General features: G+C 45.0%; 1 protein-coding gene across 1 annotated transcript; it reads left to right on the top strand.

Annotated features, from left to right (window-relative positions):
• Positions 1–4,510: 4,510 nt before the first annotated feature.
• SLC34A1 (solute carrier family 34 member 1) lies at positions 4,511–20,987 on the top strand. Its single transcript, XM_056811697.1, is given in 19 exon segments — positions 4,511–4,617; positions 5,076–5,188; positions 5,458–5,620; positions 6,856–6,910; positions 6,912–6,978; positions 7,238–7,288; positions 7,291–7,380; positions 9,631–9,660; positions 9,663–9,743; positions 10,559–10,599; positions 10,601–10,730; positions 10,733–10,752; positions 13,138–13,236; positions 16,937–17,006; positions 17,449–17,620; positions 19,258–19,376; positions 19,510–19,634; positions 20,137–20,590; positions 20,593–20,987. Coding segments are annotated over 18 exon segments (1,962 nt in total). The 5' UTR covers positions 4,511–4,617; position 5,076; the 3' UTR covers positions 20,676–20,987.
• The last annotated feature ends 6,845 nt before the right edge of the window (positions 20,988–27,832 follow it).

The following is a 27,832-nucleotide window of genomic DNA, read 5'->3' as shown; positions in this document are numbered from 1 at the left end:
CTGTGTGACCCTGGGCAAGTCATTAAACCCTGTTTGCCTAACCCCTGACCTTCTGTCTTGGAGAAGTTACTAAGACAGAAAGTAAGGGTTTCAAAATAAAAAAAATAAATAAACCTCCATCAATGAGGAACTCATTACTTCCTAAGGCAGCTCATTACACTTTTGGAGAGCTCTGATGGTTTGAAAGATTACCCTAATTGAACCTAGGTCTGCCTCCCTGTAACTTCCAGTGTTCTAAGTTCTGCCCTCTGGGGCCAAGAAGAACAAATCTAATCACTTTTCTTGAAGAGTTCTTCCTAAAGAACACTACTTGGAGACAGTACCTTTTCTCCCCTAAGTCTCTGTTTCTTCCAGATAAACTTTCCCAGCTTCTTCCATATAATCTTGCTCACCCATCTCTGGACTCTTTCTGGTATTAATATTCTTCCTAATATGGTGTTCACCAAGATAAGCAGAATTGGGGAAATATTGTACACAGTAACAGCAATAATGAACGATAATTATCTGTGAAAAATTGGCTACTGTCAGCAATGCCATGATCTGGGACAATCCTGAAAGACATGACGGGGAATGCTCTCCACCCCCAGAGAAAGAACTGTTGGAGTTGTCTTTCACATCGGTGTATTTATGGTTTATTTGGGGGTTTTGGTTATGTATGATAGAAATGTGTTTTGCATGACAATAAAAAATGAAAAATAATATGGTGCTCACATTCTGTGCTCTAAGTATTTTTCTAGCTCCTACGTGCTGGTATTATAGTTTATATTCTAAGTGGTCAAAGGATTTAGGCAGTTTTTAAAAGAAGACTTGCAAACTATTAGTAACCATACGAAAGGCTGTGCCAAATTGCTAATAATGGTAGAAATGCAAATCAAAACGTCTCTGAGGTTTCACTCATACCTAGTAAAGAGACAAAAAAATGACAAAAGTTGGAAATAGTCATTGTTGGAGAGGCCGTGGGCACAGGCCCAAAAGGTGTGAAGTGGTCCAACCATTTTGAAAAACAAACTGGAATTATGCAAAGAAAATAATGTAAATGTCCATACCTTTTGAACCAGAGACTCCATGACTGGATTTCTATCCCAAGGAAACCATCGTTAAGAAGAAAATCCTCATATACCATAAAATATATGTATTTTTTAATAACAGCATTTTTTGGTGATAAAGAATTAGAAACAAAAGAGATACCTATCAATTGGAGAATGACTAAGGAAATTGTGGTGCCTGAATGTAATTGAGTATAACCATGTTATAAGAAATGATGAATATGATGATAGAAGCGTGGAAAGATCTATATGAATGGAAGCAGAGTGAAGTAAGTAGAGACAAGAAAACAATATATACAGTAACTACAACAATGCAAATGAAAAGAATGAATGACATACCAAATAAAAAAGTAAATATAACAAAATTGTAAAAATAAAATAAAACTTAAATGAAGAGCTATGAGAAGACATCCCCAGTCTACTCCTTCATGGATCTGGCAGATCCACAGGTGTAACATACTGCACACAGTTTTTGGACTTTTGCAAAGTATTGATCCGTATTGCTGATTTTTTTTCACCTCTAATGTCACTTGGGATGGCTCTCTGGGAGGGGGAGCAGGAAAGATTCTTAGGATAACTATGAAATAGAAATAGAATAAGAAAAAATAGAAAATATTAATAAAAACTTATTTAAAAGTAATAAATCACTAAGATGTTCATACACTTTGACTCAGAGATCTCATTGTAGATGTATTTCCCAAAGAGGCCAAAGACAAAGAGAAAGTCTATCATGTTGATTTTGACATTCATGGCAGTACCTTTGACATTATCAAAGAAATAGAAACAGAATAGATGCCCATCACTTAGGGAATGGATAAACATATTGTGGTAGCTGACTTAATGTGGTACTTAATGGAATTTTACCTTGTTGCAAACTGACAAATGTAATAAAGTCAAAGAAGATTAGGAAAACTTCTAGGAAATAAAATAAAACAAGCGAGAAAATCAAGGTACATGTTGGCGATTGAACATTATTATTGTACTATAAGAAACAATGAGATGCTTTCAGGAAAAGCTGGAAAGACCTTCATAAACTGATGCAGAGTGAAATAAACAGAACCAGAAAAACTACACAGTAACAGCAATATTGTGGAATCAACTGTGAAAGATGTGACTATTCTCAGTAATATAATGATACGGAACAATTCTGGACTCATCACAAAGAACGCCATCCACCTCTAGAGTTTGGTTTCAGATGCAGATCAAAGCATATGATTTTTCACTTTAGTTTATTTGTGGTTATATTTTGGGGTTTTGGTTTTATATGAGTATTCGTGATGACAATGTACAATGACCAATATGGAAGCGTGTTTTTTTGTTTTGTTGGGTTTTTTTAAACCCTTACCTTCCATCTTAGAATCAATGCTGTGTATTGGTTCCAAGGCAGAAGAACAATAAGGGCTAGGCAATGGGGGTTAAGTGACTTGCCCAGGGTCACATAGCTAGGAAGTGTCTGGGGGCAGATTTGAACCCAGGACCTCCTGTCTCTAGGCCTGATTCTCAATTTGCTGAGCCACCCAGCTGCCCCATGGAAGTGTGTTTTGCATGATGATATGTGTATAACCTAGGAAAAAAATAAAACAAGCACAATCAAGAAAATAATATACCCAATGACTGCCACAATGTAAATAGAAAGAGCAATAATAGCAGCAACAACAAAACCCCAAATCAAATCTATGTAATTGCCATGACCAAGCCTAGTCAAAGAAAAGATATGTAAACCTCCCCCCCCCCTTATTTCAGATACAAGGAATTATAGAGAACAACTCTTGCACATGCTATCAAACACAATTGATGTCATTTAATTTCAATGAATTGTCTTTTCTTTTTGAAAAAAAAAACTTTACAAGGGATAGTTTGCTATATAAGGCAGAAAGATATATTTGGAATCAAATATGATATAAAAACAAAAGATAACAGTAAAAAAAAATTTTAAATGCTCCAAGTTTCCTTTCACCTTCAACATTCTGAGTTCCATGCTCCCTCTTAAGCACAATTCCAGCCTAGCCCTGGTCGTGTTTCCCCAACCTGAACCTCAATAAGACACCTGCCCCTAGTCCTACAGCAAGTCCTTAACCTGTCAGTTTCCCTGATCCTCTCTCTCGCCATCCTTTGCCCTGGTTTTTTAGCTGGTTCCATCTTTAGGCCCCAATTGGTCCTCAGGCTATAGAATCTCTGGCCTATCAGGGATCCAGAAGACAAGGATGAGTTTGGCCAAGATCCCCTACACAAGCACAGCTAGTCCAGATGGTCCATCCCTCCAGATAAGCCACAGCCACATCTCGGAGTTTCCAAAAGTCTGTCCCATGGGTCCTCATTCTCATCTCAGGCCCAAGCTCCACATAGTAGAGCTTCTCAAGTAGAGGCTGTGTCACCATGACTACACATAGACACATTCACAACCCTAGGCTCAGAGACATGCATTCCCTCAGTGGGTACTTAGAATAGTGCCCAGCACATAGTGGATATTTAATACATGTTCACTGCCTGCCTGACAGAAATGAATTCCTAAAAACACACATACAAACGCAGATATGCATATGCAGAGACTCACACATGCAAAAGATATATGTATAAATGCACAGCCAAGAGACAGCCCATTTGGAGAAATTCTTGGTGGGGAGGGAGGGAAGGGAGTGATAGGAGAGAGGAAAGGGAGCCTCTCCCTGAGGAAAATATGAGGTATGGAGCAGCTAGGAGGCTCAGTGACTAGAGAGCCAGGCTTGGAGTGGGGAAGACCTAGGTTCAAACATGACCTCAGACACTTCCTAGCTGTGTGACCCTGAGCAAGACACTTAACCTTAACTGTCTAGTCCTTACTGCTTTTCTGTTTTGGAGCCAATACTTAGTAGAGAAAGAAAGGAAGAAAGGGGGAGGGGGGGAGGGAGAGAGAGAGAGAGAGAGAGAGAGAGAGGGAGGGAGGGAGGGAGAGAGGGAGGGAGGGAGAGAGAGAGGGAAGGAAGGAGAAAGAGAAAGGGAGGAAGGAGAAAGAGAAAGGGAGGAAGGAAGGAAGGAAGGAAGGAAGGAAGGAAGGAAGGAAGGAAGGAAGGAAGGAAGGAAGGAAGGAAGGAAGGAAGGAAGGAAGGAAGGAAGGAGGGAAGGAGGGAAGGAGGGAAGGAGGGAAGGAGGGAAGGAAGGAAAGGAGGGAGTGAGGAAGGAAGGGAGGAAAATCTGAGAGATCCTAAAACTGGTTGAGGACAGTCCTCAGTGTCTGGGGCCCCAGGCACAGAAGGTTGTAGACTTGGGGACCGTTTTACTACCTAGAACCTAGGCAGTTCTAGGTGTGGCAGTGGTGGTGGGGAGAGTGGGGAGCAGAGATTGCCCAGAAAGAACCTGAGGTGGCTCCCCCCACATAGGCAAAGACTTCTCCTGACGATTAGCAATTAACTGGGAGGAATTTTAGGGGAGGAGATTAATTAGGTAACTGTAGAAGGTGGCTGGGGTCTGGAGGGACTTTGATCTTGGCTTGAGAATATAAAAGGTCTCAGCCCCCCCAAAACCTTTTTACTTTGGCCACGAGGATTTTCCCATAGCTTTCTGGAGTCAGAGTACTGGAGTTAAGGCCAGCCAGGTGAGTGGCTAAGGCAGCAGGCACTCAGGCAGGCTTCAGGTCCCAAGTTTCCCTCCCACTGCTCCTTCCCAATTCTCAGACTCAGGCAGCCTGGACTCCACTTGCCATCCTTGTCTCTTTCTCCTACTCCCCAGACCCCTAGCGCTGGCTTCCCAGGCTATTAACCCCTCAATGCCCTTTCACCTCACCTCGTCCCCTAGCCCTCATTCCCCGGCCACCAGGACTCCAACATAACTTCAGTCCTCACTGCTGTCCCAAAGTCCATCAGTCTCCAACCCCAGGCTGCTCCAGCCCCAAGGGGCCTCCTGCCCCAGCTCTCAGGAACAGTGTGTGTAGGTGCACATAGAGGAAAAGGAGGTGGGGATGGGGTGGGGGAGATTCAAGGCTCTCCATTAGGGAAGGGGGAACCCAAAGAGGGAACATCTGGTCCTAGGGACCTCTCTGGTGTCTCTCTCCAGGATGATGCCTTACAGAGAGAGACACATGTGTCCTGGCCTATCCCCACTGCCAGCTGCCAGCCCTCGCTGTGTGATCCGAGGAGCAGCCTTTGCCTATACACCCAGTCCTCAGGGTAAGGACAGAGTATTCCTGACTCCAGACTTCCTTCTGGACAGGGTTCCACCTGTTGGGGGGGGGGGGGGCGGGGAGGGGCTGGCCACAGATCTTGCCCTAGTCTGAGCACCTCACTGTGGAACAGAGATCCCCTCCAAGAGTGTGCTCCTAGAGGACTGCCTAGGGGCAGCATGCTATTTTTCATTGTCCAGCTCTGTACATCCCACACCCCCAGAGCTGAGGGTCCCAAGGGATCTCAGTCACTTATCTCTCAGTATTTCTCCCTAGTTCTACACCGGATTCCTGGAGCCCCAGCCTATGCCTTCCCCACCATGGGGCCAGGGGCCCTTCCTGAGTGTGGCTGTCTATGTGGAGACACCCTGGAACGCTATGAGCCAGACCCACTGCCCCCCAAGTTGGCCCTGGAGGACACACAGAAGCCAGGTGCTGGGTTGTGAAGAGAAAGTGGGTAGGGGTTCTGATTGTTTCAGCAAGGGAAAAGGAAAGAAAGAAGAAAGAAAGAAAAGAGAAAGAAAGAAAGAAAGAAAGAAAGAAAGAAAGAAGAAAAGAAAGAAAGAAAGAAAGAAAGAAAGAAAGAAAGAAAGAAAGAAAGAAAGAAAGAAAGAAAGAAAGAAAGAAAGAAAGAAAGAAAGAAAGAAGAAAGAAGAAAGAAAGAAAGAAAGAAAGAAAGAAAGAAGAAAGAAAGAAAGAAAGAAAGAAAGAAAGAAAGAAAGAAAGAAAGAAAGAAAGAAAGAAAGAAAGAAAGAAAGAAAGAAAGAAAGGAAGGAAGGAAGGAAGGAAGGAAGGAAGGAAGGAAGGAAGGAAGAAAGGAAGAAAGGAAGAAAGGAAGAAAGGAAGAAAGAAAGAAAGAAAGAAAGAAAGAAAGAAAGAAAGAAAGAAAGAAAGAAAGAAAGAAAGAAAGAAAGAAAGAAAGAAAGAAAGAAAGAAAGAAAGAAAGAAAGAAAGAAAGAAAGAAAGAAAGAAAGAAAGAAAGGAAGGAAGGAAGGAAGGAAGGAAGAAAGGAAGGAGAAGGAAGGAAGGAAGGAAGGAAGGAAGGAAGGAAGGAAGGAAGGAAGGAAGGAAGGAAGGAAGGAAGGAAGGAAGGAAGAAGGAAGGAAGGAAGGAAGAAGGAAGGAAGGAGGGAGGGAGAAAGGGAAGGAAGGAAGGGAAGGAGGGAGAAAGGGAAGGAGGGAGGGAGGAAGAAATATGGCTATCCACAGTCAGAGAAGGAACTGTTGGAATCTGATTGCAGATCAATGCATGCCATCTTCACTTTATTTCTTTCAAGAATTTTTTATTCTATTTTGATATGTGTCACCTGTCATGGCATGGGGAATCTCTATCAGACCTATATCATAACCCAATATCAGACTCTTTACCGCCTTGGGGAGTGAAGGGGAAGGGAAAGAGGAGAGAGTCTGAATCACAAAATGTCAGGAAAAAAATCATCAAAAATTGTTTCTATGTGTAATTGAAAAAATTTAATTAAAAAAAAACGAAGGGGAGGGGGCCTATATCATTGGGGCCAATAGGAAAAGACTCTGATATAGGAGTGGACTCCTGGAAAAGTGAATCCATAGCAAGTGGCCTGGGGAAGGAAACAGATCATATGAAAATGTTATTGGTGAGGAGAAGAGTAGCAGGAAGGGAAGGGCTCACTCTAGAGTTGTGTCTCCCCAGAACCAGGGCATCCCAGCGGCTCCACTCAGCCTGTGTCACCCTTCTCAAGATTCCCATGATGACTCGTCTTCCTCTATCTCTTTGTCTGCTCCTTGGATGTGCTCAGCTCAGCTTTCCAGCTGGCTGGGGGTACGTAGAAGAAGAAGGGATGGCAGGCAGAGGCAGAAGAGAGGTCTTGGGTCGAGGAACCTCCCCATCAGGTTGGGAACAGGAACTGAGGGACACTGGGCCAAGAGAGATGGAGACTCTGGCTCAGAGAACCAGGACATGGCCTGGGCCTCAGAGGCATGGAGCCATCTTTTGACCAAGAAGGTTGGAAGGTTGAGAGAACTGAGAGCAGATGGTGGGGCTTATCCCCAACCCTTTCCCCTTTACTTTCCTGCCCCAGGGAAGGTGGCTGGAGATATCTTCAAGGACAACGCCATCTTGTCTAATCCTGTGGCGGCCTGGTGGTGGGGATTCTGGTGACTGTCCTTGTGCAGAGCTCCAGCACGTCTACCTCCATCATCGTCAGCATGGTCTCCTCAGGCTGTGAGTATTGGCGGGGGAGAGGCTGGGACCTGTGGGAAACAGGGAGTAAACCAGAGGACCAAGGCACAGGGCAAAGGGACAAGGGAGTCAGTAGTAAGAATTTGGTGCTCAGAGGAACAGCTAGGTGACTCAGTGCACAGAGCACCAGTCATGGAGTCAGAAGGACCTGGGTTCAAATTTTGCCTGACATTTCATAGCTGGGTGACCCTGGCCAGAGTACTTAACCCAAATTGCCTTGTCCTTGCCTTTTGTCCTAAAGTTGCCCCTGGGACAGAAGATAAGGGTTGTTGTTTTCTGTTGCTAAGTCTCAGCCTTCACTTATACAGTCACCTTCCAGGAATCCCAGGTCCTCTTTGGAGTTTACCCAGGCAACACTTGGCCTGTCCTCCCAGGACCTTCACTTTTCCTATTTTCTAAATGTCCCTGGTCAGTAACTCTAACTCTAGGCACTGAGCCTTCCAGAGGGGCTTGCTCCCTGAGCTATTGCCCTTGGTTCCTAACTTCTCTTCTTCTCTCCTTTTTCCTTCCATTGACACTAACAACTGATTCTGGGATCTGTTCTCTCTCCTTCTGTTTCCACAAACTCAGCTCAGAAGAGGAAATTTTCTTTTTTTCTGAGTCAAAAACTGACCTTTGTTGTTAGATTAAAAATCATAGAGTCAGGGTTTAGACATGCCCAGCATGGTCAAAGATCCAGAGCCCATTTGTCAACTCATATATACTTTATTCAAGAAAGTCAGATACACAGACACTCTCTGCCCCCACACATATGCCTTAATGGGGGAATGGTCTATTGAGTATTTCTTCTCAGAGGGGGGAACCAGAATTTTGTCTTTTAGAAGGTCTCCTTCAAGAAGGTCAAGTTTTTTCTTATTTCTATTTGTGGCGTAAGCATCTGTTCCACAAAGGGTGAAAATAAAGATGGCCATGGTCATTCTGTAGCTTCAAAGCCAACTGAGATATAATGTCTGGATACATTCCAAGACACTGGAGGCATGCATAAAACTCTAAGGGTATTTTCATAAAAAGAGAAAAAAAGTGGGCAAGGACAGCTAGGTGGCTCGGAGGATTGAGAGCCAGATCTAGAGACATGAGGTTCTAGGTTCAAATCTGGCCCTCAGACACTTCCTAGCTATGTGACCCTGGGCAAGTCACTTAACTCCCATTGCCCAACCCTCACTTCTCTTCTGCCTTGGAAACAATACATAGTATTGATTCTAAGACGGAAGATGAGAGTTTAATTTTTTTTTATTTAAAAGACCTTTTAAATTAAAATTTTTATTTTTATTTCACCTTTATCTCCCATTTCAGCAAAGCTAACCAATATATTAACTAAGTCTGATAGTATACCCAAGGTTTCATATCTATACCCCCCCTTCTCAGCAAAGAAAAATGGAAGAGAAAAGAAGAGGGGTATTGTCTAAAGTTTATAAGCAGGAATAAACTAATAAATAACTTCAGAAAAATAAGCAGGGATAATTAAAAGATCCCTCTTTGCCAAATGGTGCCATCTCTAGTGCAGGGTGAGGAGGGAGGTACCTGGGAACTTTAATGCAATGAATTAATTAACTTAATTCAACAAATAAAAGGATCCCCCAAATTTCTAAACCATTTATCAAACTAGCTAAACTCAAGCTAGCTTGGCTCACGGTCCTCTCTTCCTTATGAACCCCATGCTAAGGGCCCCTAGCTTCCCCCAAGAATATCATTCTTTGCTTGTGCCCACCTGGCATTGTACCCTATGCTCACTGATACATCCTATACTCCTTGGTTCACTCTCAACCAATCAGAAAAGCTCGGTTCAACCAACACTGCCTTAATGCTTCACTAGCTAATTTCCCCTTCTTTTTCCCTTATCGTCTTTTGGAGACAAAAACAAGGAAATATGAACAGGTACAGACAGGCTTGCCATTACTTTGAAACAAAATGAGAATATTTCAGCCTAACACACTGGTGACAAGTTCATTTCATTTTAGCTGGCGGCAAGACTGATGGCCTGTCACTACTTGGGCTTACTAGGTTACAAGCTACTAGGAATGGGGAGTTCTTGGGGAAGACTAGAGCTCAACCTCCCCTGTCCCATGGCATTGAGCTTTTTTGTGGGGGGTAGATTGGAGGTAAGGGCAAGTATCAGATCCAGCAGCCCAAGGAAGAGTGGTCCGACATCTTTCATCATCCGCAGGAGTTGGGAGGGGGCCAATGGTGGTGCTGGAGATGGCGGCTAAGCCTTTGTTCCCCTCCTGCCCACAGTGCTAGAAGTCAAGTCAGCCATTCCCATTGTCATGGCTCCAACATTGGCACATCTGTCACCAACACCATCGTGGCCTTAATGCAGGCTGGAGATAGGAGTGACTTCCGAAGGTGAGAAGGGAGGGGAAAGGCTGACTGGGTAGTAGCTGAGTGGTCAGAAGGGGTGTGGAGCCCTTCATGATGTCTCCTCACTGAAACAACCATTGTAGAACTTATTCTGGGCTCTATTTTCACTCTGAGCCACTTCCAAACTTCCTCCTTATCCAGTTCCCAGACTCCTCTGCTCTAAAAGCTGACCCCAAACCCTCCATTCTGACAATGATCTCTTTTCTTCCCTATCGTTACCCATGCACTGACCATCACCTCATAATCATAGTTCCCCAACTTCTCCCTTCTTAACTCTGATCCCCACCCAAACTCTGTGTTCATCCCAATAGCAAACTCTCATAAAATAGCTTTGAGCGCCTCTATTTCCCCAGCCTAATTCTGACCAATAAATTACTTTCATCCTATCCTGGCTCCCAAATGCTAATATCCTAACTGACCAAATTCCCACTATCATAATCCTCCTTCCCAAACTTGCTTTGGCTCCCAAATGCCCATATTGAATTCTCTTCTGAGAATTTTCCTGTTCTAACTCAATCCACAAAACTCCCTCCATCCCAGTCTCATCCAGATTAATCCTAACCTCCCAAATTTGCTCATAAGATTCCCCAAATTCCCTCCCAACCTAGTACTGATCCCAAGAATCTCCTCAAAATTTGCCAATCTAGACAGACTCCCCCACTTCCCTATTTTTCTTTGTCCCTTTCCCAAATTCTCTCTTCCTATCCTTGACTCACAGACCCTGCAAAATTCGTCCTTCTTCCATCCCTCTCCAGTTCTGGTTCTGGACTTAAAGTCCTTCCCATTCCCCCACCCCAGGGGCCTTTTGCAGGGGCTACAGTCCATGACTGCTTTAACTGGCTATTCAGTTCTTGTCCTGTTGCCCCTGGAGGCAGCTACTGGCTACCTGCACCACCTCACGCACCTGGTGGTCACTTCCTTCAAAATCCGAGGTGGCCGAGATGCTCCAGACCTGCTTAAGATCATCACTGAGCCTTCACCCGACTCATTATCCAGGTGCGGACTGGGGATCTTCAGGTCATTCTTGGGCCAGGAGAGGGTCTCTTCTTTTGTTGTTCCTCTCTAAAGAAATCCCCCTTTCCCAGGTGGTGGCGGGAGGCTTTCACAGAGAGGAAGAAAGTGCTGTGACTGGAGACAGAAAACCTAGTTTGTAGTCCTGACTGCCATATTCTTAAACTGATGAACCTCAGTTTTCTAGTATGTAAAATGGGGTCAATAATACTTATATTACCTGCCTTCCTAGGGAAGTAGTGAAACAATGGCTTTGTAAACTCCAAAGAGCTATAAGATGTTATTAATAATACATGGGATGGTAGAAATGGAGCCAGGTGTGAATTTAGTCTGAGAGGGTTGGGAGGCAGCATGAATCAGGGGAAAGAAACACTGACTCAACTGAATCACATGTTCTTCTTGTTCAGGTCATGCCTGACTCTTTGAGACGCTGTTTGAGGTCAAAGATACTGAATGGGTTGGCCATATCCTTCATGAGCTCATTTTACAAATGAGGAAAACTGAGACAAATAGGGTCAAGTGACTTGTCCAGGGTCACACGGCTAGTATCTAAAGCCAGATATGAACACAGAAAGGTGACTCTTCCTTACTCTTGGCCCAACACTCTATCCATTGTGCCTTGAGTCAGATGAATTGGGTTCAAATCCTACCTGTGATACTTAGCTATAGGATCTTGGGGGAAGTCCCTTATTCTCTCTGGCCTCACTTTCTTCCCACGTACAGCTAGGGAACTGAATTAGAAGCCTCTGAAGTTCTTCCCAACTCTAGAATTATAATCTGACTAAATAATTGCTAAGGTCTCTTTGAACTTTTGTGTATATGGTCCTCTAGGAGCCTCCAGCCCAGAGATTTGAGTTCAAATTCCAGCATTGGCAACAACTCATATATGACCATGGACTTTAGACAAATTTATTTCATTTCTTTGATTTTGTAGTACCCTCCTTGTAAAATGAAGAAATTAGATTAGCTCATCTCAAAGGACACTTTTTCAGCTTGAGAAATCTATGAGTCTATCCTACGACTGGTGTGTTGGGATCAGCAGAAAAGAGTTCTAATTAGGAGATCAATGACTCATAAGGCTAAGAGAAAATGTTGAACATGGATTGGATGAATGGTGGCTGGAAGCACTGGTCCAGTTACTAAACTAGTCAATAAGCATTTATCAAGTATTTGCTGTGTATGAGGTAAAACACTAGGTTCTGGAATGCAAATATAAGGAGAAAGAGAAAGAAAGAAAGAAAGAAAGAAAGAAAGAAAGAAAGAAAGAAAGAAAGAAAGAAAGAAAGAAAGAAAGAAAGAAAGAAAGAAAGAAAGAAAGAAAGAAAGAAAGAAAGAAAGAAAGAAAGAAAGAAAGAAAGAAAGAAAGAAAGAAAGAAAGAAAGAAAGAAAGAAAGAAAGAAAGAAAGATAGAAAGATAGAAAGATAGATAGATAGATAGTGCCTGCCAGCAAGGAGCTTACATTCTAGTGAGGGAAGACAATATATAAAGTGGGAAAGAGGAACCCATCACTGAGGTTTTAGGGTGGGCCAGGGTGATTAAACCATGAAAAGAGAGAAGACACTGAAAGCCAGGTTTAGGGAAGGTGAGAGAGAAGAGGTTGGGCTGAGTCTTTCTTCTAGAATAAAATCACAGGGCTAGGTGATGAGAGGCTGGGCCAGGAATGGAGTTAATAAAAGCAATACTGATTAGCTAGGGAACTTGGCTGGCCTTTAGAATGAGATTGTAGACTTTGTAATTACACAAGTTTCTCCTCTATACATTTGGTTCACCTTTTTCTTCTCAAAAGCACACTTTTTTTAGGAGTAGTGAGGTAGCCCAGTGGATAGAGTACCAGGCCTGGAGTCTGGAAGTTCTGGGTTCAAATCTGCCCTCAGACACTTCCTAGCTGTGTGACCCCTGGGCAAGTTACTTAACCCCAATTCCCTAGTCCTCACTCTTCTTCTGTCTTAGAACCAATGCTAAGACAGAAGGTAAGGTTTTGTTTGTTTGTTTTTAAGCACAATTTTCTCAGGGAAGTAAAAGGGCATCCTGGCCAAGCTTGGCGTGGGCTAGTGGTATCATGAGAGGGCCAGAGAAAAGACCATCAATAGCTTTGGAGGCCAAGGAGCTGCCAGTAAAAAGTGCTGGATTTGGAGTCAGAGGACATGAATTCTGCTTCTTCTTACTTGTATGACCTCGAGTAGGTTACTTCACCTCTGTGGGCTTCAGTTTCTTCATCTGTAAACTGAGACAGTTAGAGTAAATAAGCTGTACGAGTCCTTCCAGGTCTTGATCTGTGGTCCTAATAACTCTGTCCCTGTCCTTCTTACCCAGGGTCAGATTTCCTCCTGCCATTCTCTCAGTGCCTCTCATGTCCCCCCCCCCCCCAGTTGGATAAATCGGTGATCAATAGCATCGCCACAGGAGACGAGACACTTCGAAACCACAGCCTCATCCGGATTTGGTGTGACCCCAGTCCCCCCTCAGAGGTGAGTCCCCCTCCACAGGTAAGGCTTAGTCCCAAACACCCTCTCCCAGGTGAGTCCCAGCCCCTACCCTCACCCCAAATCCAAACTCTACTCCCTCCTCTCCCTCAGAGGTAAATCTGACCCTTTGGAGGTAAGAACCAGCCAGTGAACGTCAGGGGTTAGGCACAACTCAAAGGGAATCCTTCGAGTCCAGGCTGTGAGTCCTCACATCAACTTAATACATATTTAGCCTCATGCTAAGCACTGCTGGGAATGCAAAGAGAAAAACAGAAGCCCCCCCTGAACTCCAGGATTTACCTGAGGTGATACCACGGGTATCCAGAGAAGTACCAAGTGGTTCCAAAGTCACTCTAAGAGGGAGAGGGCTGAGAGCTGGTGGCCCATGAGCTAGTTGTGCCTTGAAAGAAGCTGGGGAATTCTACAAGGCAATGGTGAGGAGGAAGGACTCTCCAGATATAGGGGTGGTCTGGGCAAACGTATGGAAGTGGGAGATGTATTACTGGGTTCAGGGAACAGCTCAGCAGACCAGTTTGACAAGAGAGGAGCATGGGGGGAAATACTGTCAAATATAAAGCAATGCTGGAAGAGGATCGGGAGCCATATGTTAATGGCTTTTTTGTTTTTGAAACCCTCACCTTCTGTCTTAGAATCAATACTGTGTATTGGCTCCAAGGCAGAAGAGCCGTAAGGGCTAGGCAGTGGAAGCCAAGTGACTTGCCCAGGGTCACCCAGCTAGGAAATGTCTAAGACCAGGTTTGAACCCAAGACCTTCCATACCACCCAGTTGCCCCATTAATGGGTTCTAATGCCAGGCTGATGTTTTAATATTTTTTCATAGAGGCAATAGGGAGGCATTGGCCATTTTTGAGTCAGAGGATGATATAACTATATCTGAATTTTTTAAATATCAATTTGGTAGCTGTGTGGAGAAAAGATTAGAACTGGAACCAGAAAAACTATTAGGAGGTTAATGTAATAGCAGTGATGAAAGGTCCCTGAACTTGGGCAGAGGTGGACGGGTATCCAGAGGATAAAGCGCTGGACCCAGAGTCAGGCAAAATGAGTTCAAATACAACCTCAGACACTTCCAGCAGTGCATGGTTTGGGGCAAGTCACCTAACCTGTATCTCTCAGTCTTCTTATCTGTAAACTGGAGATAATAATAGCATCTACTCCTAGGGTTGTTGTAAGGATAAAATGAGGTCATATTTGCAAACAGTAAGGTAGAGACAACTAGCTAGGTGGCTCAGTGAATTGAGAGTAAGGCCTAGAGATGGGAAGTCCTGGGTTCAAATTTGACCCAAGACACTTGCTAGCAGGATGCCCCTGGGCAAGTCACTTAATCTGAATTGCCAAGCCCTTGCCACTCTTCTGCCCCTGGTCCATAGTCCCAACCTGACTGGACCGGGTCCAATTGGGTTCAGGTCATACATATATTGACTGCTTCATTATTATATTTATAATATATTCATATATATAATTTTATAGTATATATTATAATTGCATATATCAGTGATGACAAACCTTTTAGAGATAGAATACTGGGCCCCACCCCCATCCCAACCTCCTAAAACAAGTGCTGTTCCCCTCTTTCCACATCTAGTGTCCAGTGTGCCCTATCCCTACCCTTACCCCACACAGGGGAGGAAGAAAGCACTCTTGTTGGACTGCTGGGCAGAGGGGCAGGTAAGAGTGAGGAATGTCCTCAGTGAGTGTAGAGAGGGGGAAGGGAGGGTTCTGAGTGCTCTGCTCCCCTCCAGCTCTGCCACCTGTGAGCTACCCACCTTGCCCTGTTATGCACTTCCATTTGCTGCTGGGCAGAGAGGTGGGGATATGAAAAAATGTCATCAGGCACAGTGGAGAGGGGGAAGGGAACAGCTCCGTGCATGTCCCTCTGCTTTTCTAGTAATGAACTGTGAGGAGGGGCTGCATACCCACAGAGAGCACTCCGCATGCCATCTTTGGCACCTGTGCCATAGTTTTGCCATCGCTGGTCTAGAGCATATAGTATTACTACATATATAATTATATACGTTACATACCATAATTATATATTATGCTTGTTTTATGATTGTATATATTATAGTTATAATGATATTTTATATATATTGCCATATAGCCTAAGGTTCTATGAGAAGCCCTGTGCTGGGGTGGGCAGGGCATTTGGGGAAGAAAAAGAGAGAAAAAGGAGGCTCACTTCCTCCCTTCTGAGAACAAGACTCAGAGCCCTGGAACCAGTGGCAAGCATGACACAGCAGAGAGAAAGCGAAGGTCTGGTCAGGTGCTGCACACAGTAAGACAGAACCAGCAGGGCACAACTCAGGCCAGTTCTCCCTCTTGCCATTCTCAGGCCTTCCTCCAGAGGGCCCCCGGGCTCTGAACTTGTGGTCTAGATAGCCATTCTGTGCTAGACCAGTTCCCTGGGAGTGCCAAAAGACTTCTACTTCCACAAAAAGGATGGCTTTTATTAAAATCACAGCACAACGGAATTATTTATCATTAATGACTCTAGATTAAAAGAGATCATAGAACAGAGATTTAAGAGTTCAATGGAGAGAGCCTTCCTACATTGTGGTACCCACCCTGATCGGTGGTACCACCCAACTCATCCTCAGACTCCCATGGCTTCCCACCCTCACCTCATCCCAATCCCTTTCTTCCCCAGTCCTGTCCCCGTGTCATCCCCATCTTACTCCTATCCCTACTTCACTCCCATCCGTCCTTTCAGCTTAACCCTGTCCCCCACCTTGCCTTACCCCAGTTCTCAGTACACCAACATCTTGTTCCCATATCGTCCCCATCCTTCATTTCATTCTATTCTTAGCCAAGTCAAATCTAGGTGGCTCTGGTAGTTCAGTTCCAGTGATGAGAAGGCAGAGGGGCATCCATGGACCACAAAATTTAATAGTCAACAAAATAACAGATTTTTTAAGATATAATTTCTAAAGTTAAAAGGGAGATGGGAACAGCTAGGTAGCACCAGGCTTAGAGTTCAGGAGGACTTGGGTTCAAATCTGGTCTTAGACACTGCCTGTGTGACCCTGCATAAGTCATTTAACTCAAATAATTAGCCTTTGCTACTCCTCTGTCTTAGAATTAATACTGAAACAGAAGGTGAGTTTTGTGTGTGTGTGTGTGTGTGTGTGTGTGTGTGTGTGTGTGTGTGTTTAAAGCATACAGACTCAAATTAAATACCACACCCTTCTACCTCCAGGCACCCCAGCAATCAGTCAGGCTAGGTCAGGAAGAGGTTCTCTGCAGACCCATAAAGGTTCTAACCCCAACTATTTGTAGGCTAGACCTTTTAGGCCACAGGCAACCCAGAAGCCAAATGACCTCTTTATCCCCTTCAAGGACCAGCTCAGCCTACGTTAAACAGGTGTTACTCCTACCACACACTCATCTCCCTCCTCACCCCATCACTCACTCATCTAATTCACATTCCTTTCCAACAGCACATCTCCATCCTCCTACTCACCATCATTCCCCCAGCCTATTTTTCACCTCTCCTGTCTCACCCCCAATCTTACTCTTTTCTAATCTTATCTTCCATAACTTTATTGCCACATTTTGTACCCTTCTGCTCCCCAAGCTCCATGAGAAGGGCTAAGGGGTGCAGACTTGGCCCAGCAAAGAGGGGAAGAGATATGATTCTTTGGCCAAGTTTCCTGACTCTGCTGCACCTCATCCCCTTTTCCAGGTTATTACTGACATGCCCCGGGCAGATGCCAATATCAGCTGGACCCTGGGGAACACCACTGGGGAGAAATGTAGGTCATTTAATTGTGGGGCAATCCTGGTGGGGTGATGGGCAAAGGGAAGGGCGGGGGAAAGATGTGCTCCCAGAAGGCTGGACTACAAATCCCTGATAGTCTCTGTTCTGGGAGAGCAAAAAGTAGGACCGAAATACTTCCCTTAGGGCATCAGTGGGTACAAGATGCACAAGAGGGGATGGATACAGGTAAGAGGGCAGGCATGATGCAGGGATAGACTGATTGTGCCCTTTCCTGGTAGCCCTAGATGTGTTTGGGTGGAGCAGACCAGTTGGGCATTCAAATTAAAGACCTGGCTGTGGGTTCAGGTTGAAGATCTGGGTTAGGAGCACTAGTTGGGGCTCAGGGTGATATGACGGCCAGCTAAGGGGTTTTCCTGGAGGGAGGTTTCCAGGCCTGGCTGCCAGGCTCTCAGCAGTACTGCTCCTACCCCTGTCAGGTCAGCATCTATTTGTGGACACCTCATTGCCCGACCTGGCTGTGGGCCTAATCCTGCTTGCTGGCTCCCTCACCCTCCTATGCACCTGCCTTATCCTTCTGGTGAAGCTGCTGAACTCTGTGCTCCAGGGACAGGTAGCCAAGGTGGTCCAGACGGTCATCAACACTGGTGAGCTGGCACTGGCCGTGACTTAAGGGAAAGTGGGCATAGGGCAAATTGAATTGGTAGAGATGTACCTTGGTATCCCAGAGAACAGTTCAAGGTCAGAGGATCAATATGGCAGAGAAGGGACATCCTGGGGTATGGGGGACAGAGGGGAGGAGAGGTTCATATATTCTTGTCTCATGACGGGCTCTGGAAAGGCTATTCCGTCTGTTTCCTAACAACCTAAAGGAACAGGATCAGCATTTATAAAGCACCTAATATCTGCCAGGCACTGTGGCAAATGCTTTACAAATATTACCTTCTCTGATACAACAACCAGGGGAAGTTAGTGTTATTATCCCCATTTTACAGTTGAGGAAACTGAGGCAAACAGTTTAGTGACTTGTTCATGTCTTTTTCCTAAATATACTAGCTGTGGACATAGGCAACTCACTTAATTTCCCAATGCCCCAGTCAAATCTATAAGACCACAAATTTAGCTCCCAAATGTGTTATGTTTTGTTGCTATTATTTTGAATGGGATTTCCCTTTCTAATATTTTTTGTTATTATGTAGAAATATTATCTAAATATCTGTTTATTAAAACATCAAAAGATTACTTTTTGTGGCTTTATTTTGTAGTTTCATAACTGGGCTGAAATTATCGATTGTCTCAACTTGTTCCTTTTGCTGACTGATTCCCTAGGATTTTTTTAAGCAAACTTTATAGCATCAACCAATAGGAATAGTTTTGTCTAAGACCATAGATTAATGATAAGTTGTCTCTAGATTTATCTATTGTAGAAAGAATTTTCCCTTAAGGAGTTCCATTCACCAGTGAAATCACAGGTCTGGAAGAGCAGCAATAACAGAGATGCCAGACATTGTACTTAAAGATGGCTGGTCTGACATTAGCCCTATAGTTATTATTTGGGTTCTCTGGTCATTCAACGAGTTGTAATTCTACCAAACTCTATGTTTATCCAGCCTCTACTGCTCCATTTTGTCCCCAAGGATACCATGAGACTTTGTCAAATGCTTTGTTTATGTCCAGGAATCATAGCATTTTCTTGGCCTAGTAACCATATAAAACACAGAAAATAAGGTTAGTCTGTCTGGAGCCAATCTCAGTGATGCTTAGTAGTCATTTACCAATAATCCTCATCGCTACCTAGCACTCGGTAAACTCTAAACCATCATGAAGATATGAGCTACTATAATTTTCCATCTTACCCTCCAGTTCCCAGCTATGGGATTCATGGGAATTCATCAGCACTTCTTGAGGTACGTGTGACAACTAATAGGCCACTAGCTCTGTGTCCTCTGTGGACTTCCAAGTTACCATTTTTGTTTCTCTGGGCTTGGCTTTTCTCCACCAGTCAAATATAGTTTAAAGGAAAGAGGTCTAGATTTGAAATGAAAAGACATGTATTTGAATCCTTGCTACTTATTAGCTGTGTGATTTAGGGTAAATCATTTGACCACTGTAGGCCTCAGTTTCTTCATCTGTAAAACAGAGAGGCTAAACGAGTTCACCTCTAGGTTTCTTCATAATCTAAATCCTCTCTATGTGAGTCTCCCCATGCGATTTAAGCTGATGCCTAAAAATAGCTCCTTTCCCACTAACATAGGCTGTGGGGATGGGGTGGGGGTACCTTGTTACAGATTTCACCACATCCCTTCAACCTGGGTGACTGGCTACTTCGCCATGGTGGTGGGTGCTGGCATGACTTTTGTGGTGCAGAGTAGCTCCGTGTTCACTTCAGCCATCACCCCACTCATTGGTGAGTGCATTGGGGTTAGTTGGGGACAGTAGGGTGGAAAGGGTTGTGGAATTAGGGAAGGGAATTAGAAAGAGAGGGGCTGGAGACACCGAGGTGACCAGAGATCCTCAGAACTTGACCCACCTCTTCCCAGGTCTGGGCGTGATCAGCATCGAACGAGCCTATCCCCTCACCCTAGGCTCCAACATTGGCACTACCACCACTGCCATCCTTGCCGCCCTTGCCAGCCCCAGAGAAAAGCTCTCCAGTGCCTTCCAGGTACCTGTTGTGGGAGGTGGAGGTAGGGCTGGGACCAGGGCAGAAGTCAGGGATTTGGTCCCCTAGAGAGAAATGATAGGCACTGACTAACCTGGACTTGGTGGCCAGCGCAGCGGAGGCTTAGAGAGTAGCAGAACCAGAGACCATCAGAGATGGAAGGAACTTAAACCATATAGTGCAGAATGTCAGAGCTTGAAGGATCCTTGGAACAGGTTAGAATGGTCCTTAAATATAGAAAACAGAACTAGAAGGAATCTTGGAATACAGAACTTGCCAATACCTAGTACGACCTCCCGTCTGAGCATCTTTCAGATGAAGGAACGGAGGCCCTCGGAGGGTCAGTGACTAAGCCAAGGTTACGTGGATAGTCAGTGACAGAAGTAGGATTAGAGTCTAGGCTCCCTGGCTCTGCTAGACCTGTGGTCATTCCTGGGGCCGATAGGGAGATGGTTCCAGAAAGATGGTTATGCTGATCTGTGTTCCACTTCTCCCCCACCTTCAGATTGCCCTGTGCCACTTCTTTTTCAATATCTCTGGCATCTTGCTGTGGTACCCAATACCATGCACACGGCTGCCCATCCACATGGCCAAAGCCCTGGGCCGGCGCACTGCCAAGTACCGCTGGTTTGCCGTGCTCTACCTGCTGATCTGCTTCCTGCTGCTGCCCTCGATTGTGTTCGGTGTCTCTATGGCAGGCTGGCGGGCCATGGTGGGTGTGGGGGCCCCTTTTGGGGCATTGCTAGCCTGTGTTACCCTGGTCAACCTACTCCAAAACCGGAGCCCTACCCGGCTACCCAAGTGGCTCCAGACTTGGGATTTCCTTCCCTACTGGATGCATTCACTGAAGCCCCTTGACCGGCTAATCACTCGGGCTACCCTCTGCTGCACCCACCCTGAGCCACGCTCCCCACCACTGCCTACCCGAGTTTATCTGGAGGAGCTCCCCACAGCCACACCTTCCCACGCCTTGGGGTGCTCCCCCCAGACACACCCTCCCCACGCCTTGGGGTGCTCCCCCAGCACAATGCCACTAGGCTCTAATGGGTGGTCCAAGGGGAATTCCTGAGTCACTCCTAGCAGGGACTCATTCCAAAACACATTTATGTATGTTTGGGTGTGTGCATGGGGGTGTACGTGTCTGGATTGGGGGCACAGTTAGTGTTTGTGTATATACACAGACATAAAATATTAGAACTGGAAAAGATTTTCCTTAGTCCTACCACCTCTTTGAGGAAACTGAGGCCCGGGAACCAGAAAGAGACTTTGTGCCCGAAGTCACACGACTGGTTAGCGGTGGAGTTGGGATTAAACAGAGTTCTGCCTCTTGGCTCAGGACGTGATTAGGCCACTCCATCTGTGTGTGTGTATGTGTGTGTGTGTGTGTGTGTGTGTGTGCGCATTCTGTGTCAGTGCCCTCGTATGCCTGAGCGTGCCGAGGTACCCAAGTACATGGGACAGGAGAGGAATCCACACGTTCACATGTTTAAACTGGTGTTGGATGAGTACCTATACACTTCTACTTCTGCACATGTGTGCAAAAAAAAAGCATTTTAGCTTTGTCTGTGCATTTGTGTGACCTTATATGCTGGGAGAGGAGAAGCCTTTCTACATACAATGAGGAAGATGCTGGAAAAGAGGATTTTCATGGCCCCTTGGAGCTCCTGAGTTGGGATTGGAGGCTGGCTTCTGGAGACCAGGAAACTGGTCCTCACACACCCAAGGTCTTTGGTTCTGAGCTCCCCTCCTCAGGCCTTCCCCACTCCCAAGGCACATAAAGTCTCAAATCCTGGTATTCTGTTCTCAGAAGGAGTCCGAGTCTCCAGCAGGGCTAGAAGCAGGGAATAGGGAATGTGGGGATGGGAGGGAAGGGCCTTGCAGAGACTTGGCATCACCTCCACTCTTCTTTCCCCTCCTCCTCCCCCCTCCTTCTCGTCTTCCTCCTCCTCTGTTATTCCCCTCTTGGCTCTTAATTGACCAAAGCAGACCTCAGCACTTACACACTGGAAGGGCTATGCTGGGAATTCTTTCCTCCCCCACTTAATGTTATTACTTCCTGAATACCTCACTAGATCCTCCCCACCCCAGTCACGAAACTGGCCCAGATGACTGAAACTGTCCTCTGGGGGCTGGCTAAAAGAGAGCCTGGGCCTGACTCAGGTTGAGCAGAGATGGAAGCTGGATTATAGAAGCTCATTTCTCATACTTCTACCCATGATGACATCTCTGAAACTAGCAGCAGTCCATCAAATTACCCCTCAGGACCCAGAGCTTTCCCTGCTCAGAGCTGGGGGGGAAGGGGGAGGAGGCTGTCTCATCCCTCTTGTTGCATCCTTACTGTCCCCCCGGCTCCCACCAGGCTAGAGGGGAGAAGACTAGGCTGGTCACTGACAGGCAGAACAGAGCCTCAGCAGTCACTTTGGTGTGGGAGACTCCTGGCAGGATGCAAAGGTCCCAAATGAAAAGAAATTCAGTTCGGTCATTTTTCAGTCATGTCCAAATCTTCATGACCCCATTTGGAGTTTCTTGGCCAAAAAAGTAGGTTGCCATTTTCTCCTCTGGCTTATTTGACAGAAGGGGAAACTGATGCAAACAGGGTTAAGTGACTTGCCCAGGGTCACCTAGCTAGAAAATATCTGAGACTAGATTATGTTAAATTCTTTGTGACCCCATTTGAAGTTTTTTGGCAAAGATTTTGGAGTGGTTTGTGATTTCCTTCTCTGGTTCACTTAACAGATGGGGAAACTAAGGCAAACAGAGTTAATTGACTTGACCACTTAACTACTAAGTGTCTAGGCCAGATTTGAACTCAGGAAGATGTCTTCCTTACTCCAGGCCTCTAGCCACTGTGCTGCCCAGAAGTAAGGGACCCACAACTGACTCTGGATACGCCCCCACCCCCTCAGGATTTAACTTCTAATTGGCCTGAACCAGTATCCACAGAGGAAAAGGCTTTTGCTCTATGGTAACCCAAATCTTGGTCCAGTCATCAGCCTCCCTTCCTCAAATTTTCCCTGTTTATTTGACCCAAGAGGGAAACAAAATCCCTTCCCTTCATTTCCCTAAAGCACAGCTGAGTTAAAAACAAAACTTTAGTAAAGAATTAAGGAGGAAAAAGACACGAAGAAAAAGGCGTAAGGCTTTGATGGTTTCATAAGTTTATGAAGGCACAGGCTTGGACTCTTTTTAATCCTCTCTGGCCCTGTGCAAAGCTTAGCCCTGGACCATTGACCTTGTTGACCTGGGCAAGCTTCCCACTTAACAGTGTTCCCTTGAAGCCAGCCCAGGGGACCTCTGCAAAGGAGTTTCCCCAAACAGAGGTTACACTTGAGAATATTACAGTAGGAAAGAGAATAAACTTGGGTTTCATTGTTAGAAGGAACTCTCAGATGACAATACTGTCTCTGCCAATCCAGGTTATCACCTTCCCTGCCATGGATCCTCTTAGAAAGCTGCCTACAAACTAAAGTTTAAAGGTCTTGCCCAGGTTCACAAAGCCAGGATAAGTGAAATGAAGGACCTAAGTTTTCCTAACTTTGAGGCCAGTTTTCTATCCACCATATCACACTGCTTCTCAGAATTCTATAAATAATAGTAATAATAACAATAATGGCAATAACACTATTGACTTGATCTATCACTTAAGCCTTCCCTTCCAGGTGAGAGGAAGCTACATTACCTTAAATGGTGAGGTGGGTCATAACAGTCCAAATGGGCCTGGATCAACAAAAAAAAGTTATCCAGGACAAGGCAATAAGGATGATAAGGACCACATCCAAACACCTTAGGCCAGTAATAGTGAACCTATGGCATAGATGCCAAAGATGGCATGCGGAGTGCTCTCTGGGGGCACATGGCCAGCCTCCCCACCCCATTTGGTTACTAGAAAGGCAGAGGGACTCTGGTGGAACTGTTCCCCTTCCTCTCTCCACCAGGCCTGAAGACATTTTTTCACATTCCCCACCACTCTGCCCAGCAGTCAATGGGAGCATGCAGGGGGGAAGGTGGGTGGCTCACAGGAAGCAGAGCTGGAGGGGAGTGGAGCACTTGAGCCACTCCTCTCCCCTCTCTATACCCACTGAGGACATTCCTCATTTCACCTGCCCTTCTACCTAGCAGCCCCTCCCTGTGTGGGGTTATAAAGGTGGGGGGAGAGCACATCCACAGTTGATGGGAGGAGTTGCATGGGGGCTGGGCCCAAGCACTTCATCTCTAAAAGGTTCACCATCACTGCTCTAGGCCTTTTACTTTTCACTAACCTCTCTAGATTAATTTGCGCTCCAGGTACCTCCCTGAGTATTTATCCTTGCTTGACTGATATAACTGAGGGACTTGCCACTCTATCTCCAAATATTCTTTCCCTTTCTCCTGCCAAACCCACCAACCGTAGCTGGCTACATCTCTCATCTGCTTCTTCTGTCTTCTTTAGGCCTCTATCTCCTATACTTTAGACAATCAAAACATTTTTTTAAAAACCCTCACCTTCCATCTTAGAATCTATACTGTGCTTTGGTTTCAAGGCAGAAGAGCAATTAAGGGCTAGGCAATGGGGGTTAAGTGACTTGCCCAAGGTCACACAGCTAGAAAGTGATTGAGGCCATATTTGAACCTAGGACCAGCTGTTTCTAGGCCTGGCTCTCTATCTACTGAGCTACCTAGCCACCCCCAAAACATTTTTTAAAGAGATTATAGGATCATAGATTTAGAGGTAGAAAAGACCATTGGGATTATCACGTGTGACTCCTTCATTTATAGGTCAGGAAATTGAGACTCTGAATAATAAAGTGATTTGCTCATTGTTACCCAGGGCATAAGTGGCAGCATTAGAATTTCAGGCCTTTCATTCCAAATCCAGAACTGGGCAATCCATTCAGAAGAAAACTCCAAATTCATATGTAACACACTCGAAGGTCATGTGCAAAGAAGAGAAAATTATTCCAACCAGGTTGGCCCTAAACTATTTCATGGAACTTCAGCCTAAGAGACAGAGCTTGGTTAGTGATTGTCTCTAGGGCTATATCAGAGCTAAATGGCATCTCCAAGAATACATGGTCACAAATTTGAGATTTCCCAGGCTAAGATCCTTATATCAAAGTCATTAGTTCATTCTAGGATGCCAGAATCACTTTCAGTCTGATGGAGGGACACGTTTGCATAATCACCAGGAGAAAACCAAAGAAATAGATATAAGGGTTTCTATACAAATCAGGATAATTCAACCCAATACACAGGTCAGCCCCAAAGTTCACACCAGATACCCCTTCCTTTAACAAAAAAAGTTCCACTGATATTTCTTTCTTACATCATTGCTACTTCCCAATGATGCCCCTTCCAACACACCTCTCTTCACAGTCTCTATCTCCTGGGCCATCTCTTCAGTCTCTTAAAAGCCCACTTGTATTCCAAGAAGGCTGAAAAATTCTGAGTTTCATTGATGCCCAGGAGGGACTGGGGGCAACACCAACTGAAGGGCAATGGATCTGGGGTATAATTCCATCAGAGAGAAAGGAAACTCTGAAGGGAGAGGGCCCTAGTGCTCAGATACATGATCTCTGAACTTTCATTCTCCCTCTCCCCAAGCAAATTAAAATTCCCCATGGCACCTGTCCAGGATAGAGACAGCTCCTAAGGGAGACAATTCACAGAACCCAGGAGTGCAAGAGAAGCCTCACCTCCTAACCTACTATCACAGCCCTGCTCTCCCCAGTCCCCTTGGCTTAGCCCCAGAGGGAGCAGGTCAGGCTAGGCCAGCACCCAGGAGATTGAATGAGGAGATACATCTGTTCCCAGCTCCCAGGCAACTTGGGTGACCTGAAAACAGAATCTTCTTTGACTCAGTAGCCATATCTGGGAAATGGGGACTATACAAATTGACCGTGTTCGTAGCTAAAATCTGCTCTGAGATTCAAAAGTGAGAAGAGCTGGAAAGGGCCAAGAGGAGAGAAAGGGAAGCATTTAATATTGAACTGGAAGTTTGAGAGAATAAGGAAGAGATAAGGAGGTGTTGGAGGGAAGCTCTAAACCCCCGTGGGGTTAATGAGGAGGTTGTGGAGAGAAACAAAGCCTAAGAGAGAAAAGGTGGGAAACATGAGCCTGCTACCTCCTTGAAGGCAGGCCAGGTTGCCCACCTTCCCCCCTCTAAGGAAAAAGCTAGCTCAGACTGAGGGCTTAGTTTCTTTAGGAATGTTGGGAACGTCCTCCCTCTGTCTTTTTTTTTTATCCTTAATTTCTTTCTTAGATTCAATACTGCATCTTGGTTCCTAGGCAGAAGAGCAGTAAGTACTGGGATTCAGTGTCTTGTCCAAGGTCCCACAGGTAGGAAATGTCTGAGGTCAAATTTTAACCCAGGACTTCCTGTCTTCAGACCTAGCTCTCAATCCACTGAGCCACCTGACTGCCCCCCACCCTCAGCTATCTTGACACTCCTGGACCTGCTTTCTATTCTTTTCAGTCAGAACTCATGTTCCCCTGACTCATCCTTCCAGACAGGTGAAAGGGACACAGCTCAGATACACAACTCCCCAGCCTCTGTCTCTCTGGACCTCATGACCACTAGGGATCCTCTGATTTGGAACTCGGTTGGGTTTCAGCATAATTCTGCCCAAAGTTCCTCTAATGTTCAACTTCCCTTTTCCCCCTATTTCTCCTACTCTCCAATTTCTACCTCCCTTCTCCATCCTCCCTCTTCACCCTGATATAGCCTATACTAACTCTTCCTACGATTCCCCTAGTTTTTGTCTTCCTCAAATCATTGAAGGTTGTGATCAATACTATAGAAGACACATTTATTCTCAATAAGAAGATTAATAATAACTAGCAATTATATAGAACCTACTATGTGCTAGGCCCTGGGCTAACACTTTATAATTATTTCCTTTGATCACTTCAAGATAATGATGATATCATTATCCCCATTTTATAGTTGAGAAAATGAGGTTAAGTGACTTACCCAAGACCACATAGCTACTACTAAGTGTCTGAGGCCAGATTTGAAAACTGGTTTTTTCTGACTCTAGGCCCAGCATTTTTAATGGCTATGCCACCCTGATATCCTGTTTTTTTTTTCATTCATTAACAGACACCTATCAAACACACACATAAGGTACCTGGATAAAGAGAGATAAATAAAAGAGTCCAAGCCCTTGTGGAGCTTACAGCTTAGTTGGAGAGATAAGACACATACTAGATAAATACTATACAAATTAGAAAGTGCAAAAAAAGGAATATTAATGAGATATGCAGAGATAAACAGACAGACAGACAAACAGACAGACACAGACACAGAGAGAGGTAGTTAGTTTCTATAGAGGTTAAATGTTTATACAAATATATCAGAAGGCAAACCCAAATGTCAGAGCTTCCTTTAAAAGGAAACTAACTTGGGGCCAGCTAGCTATTGAGAGCCAGGCCCATAGATGGGAAGTCCTGAGTTCAAATTTGGATTCAGACACTTCCTAGCAGAATGACCCTGGGTAATCCCCAACTCTGCTTAGCCCTTACTATTCTTCTGCCTTAGAACTGTGAGATTTAAAATGGTTGAGGTCTTAAACTGTAGTGATTAAAATAGTGGAAGATATAAATTGTGATAGATATAAGAGAGGGTGAGTAAATTTGACCGCAGAAATATGTTTCACTACAGTGTCTTGGGTTTAAAATCAAATATAAGGTGGTCGCCAGGGAAATATTCCCAATTATTCAAATACCCAAGTCAATTGGGTTTTATAGAGATTTTAATTAACAATACAAATGAATAATCAAAGAAAGAGAGAGAGAGTAAGAAAGGAATAAGTATGAAGGGCCTCAAGCCAATATGGCCTAGACCTGAGTCTTAAAAGAGAAATCAGTCAGTTTTTTAACACTCACCACAAGGTCTGACTAAACAAGGATTCTAGTAACACCAGGCCAGCCAGTGTCCTTCCTCAAAGAGTCTTCCAGCCAGAGATTGTTTCCAAGGGCCTCTCTCAAGAGCCTCCAGAGCTCCTACCTTAGAAGGACAAAGCCCCTCAGAGGAGCTCCTCAAGGAGCTCTCCTTCAGAATGAGAGTCAGAAATCATGATTCCTGAATGAGATCCAAGCTCTTATTTTTAAGGGCAAAATCTCCTCTGTCACCTCCCCTAAGTCCTTACATCTACCAATCACTGTAGATGTTTCTAAAGGACCGCCCATTTTGAATTCACAGCTGAGTAGTTTTAATCTCTTTA

This window comes from Monodelphis domestica, chromosome 1 (assembly GCF_027887165.1).
Source record: "Monodelphis domestica isolate mMonDom1 chromosome 1, mMonDom1.pri, whole genome shotgun sequence".
In the NCBI taxonomy this organism is placed as follows: Eukaryota; Metazoa; Chordata; class Mammalia; order Didelphimorphia; family Didelphidae; genus Monodelphis; species Monodelphis domestica.
This window is presented reverse-complemented; position numbering and strand designations above follow the sequence as displayed.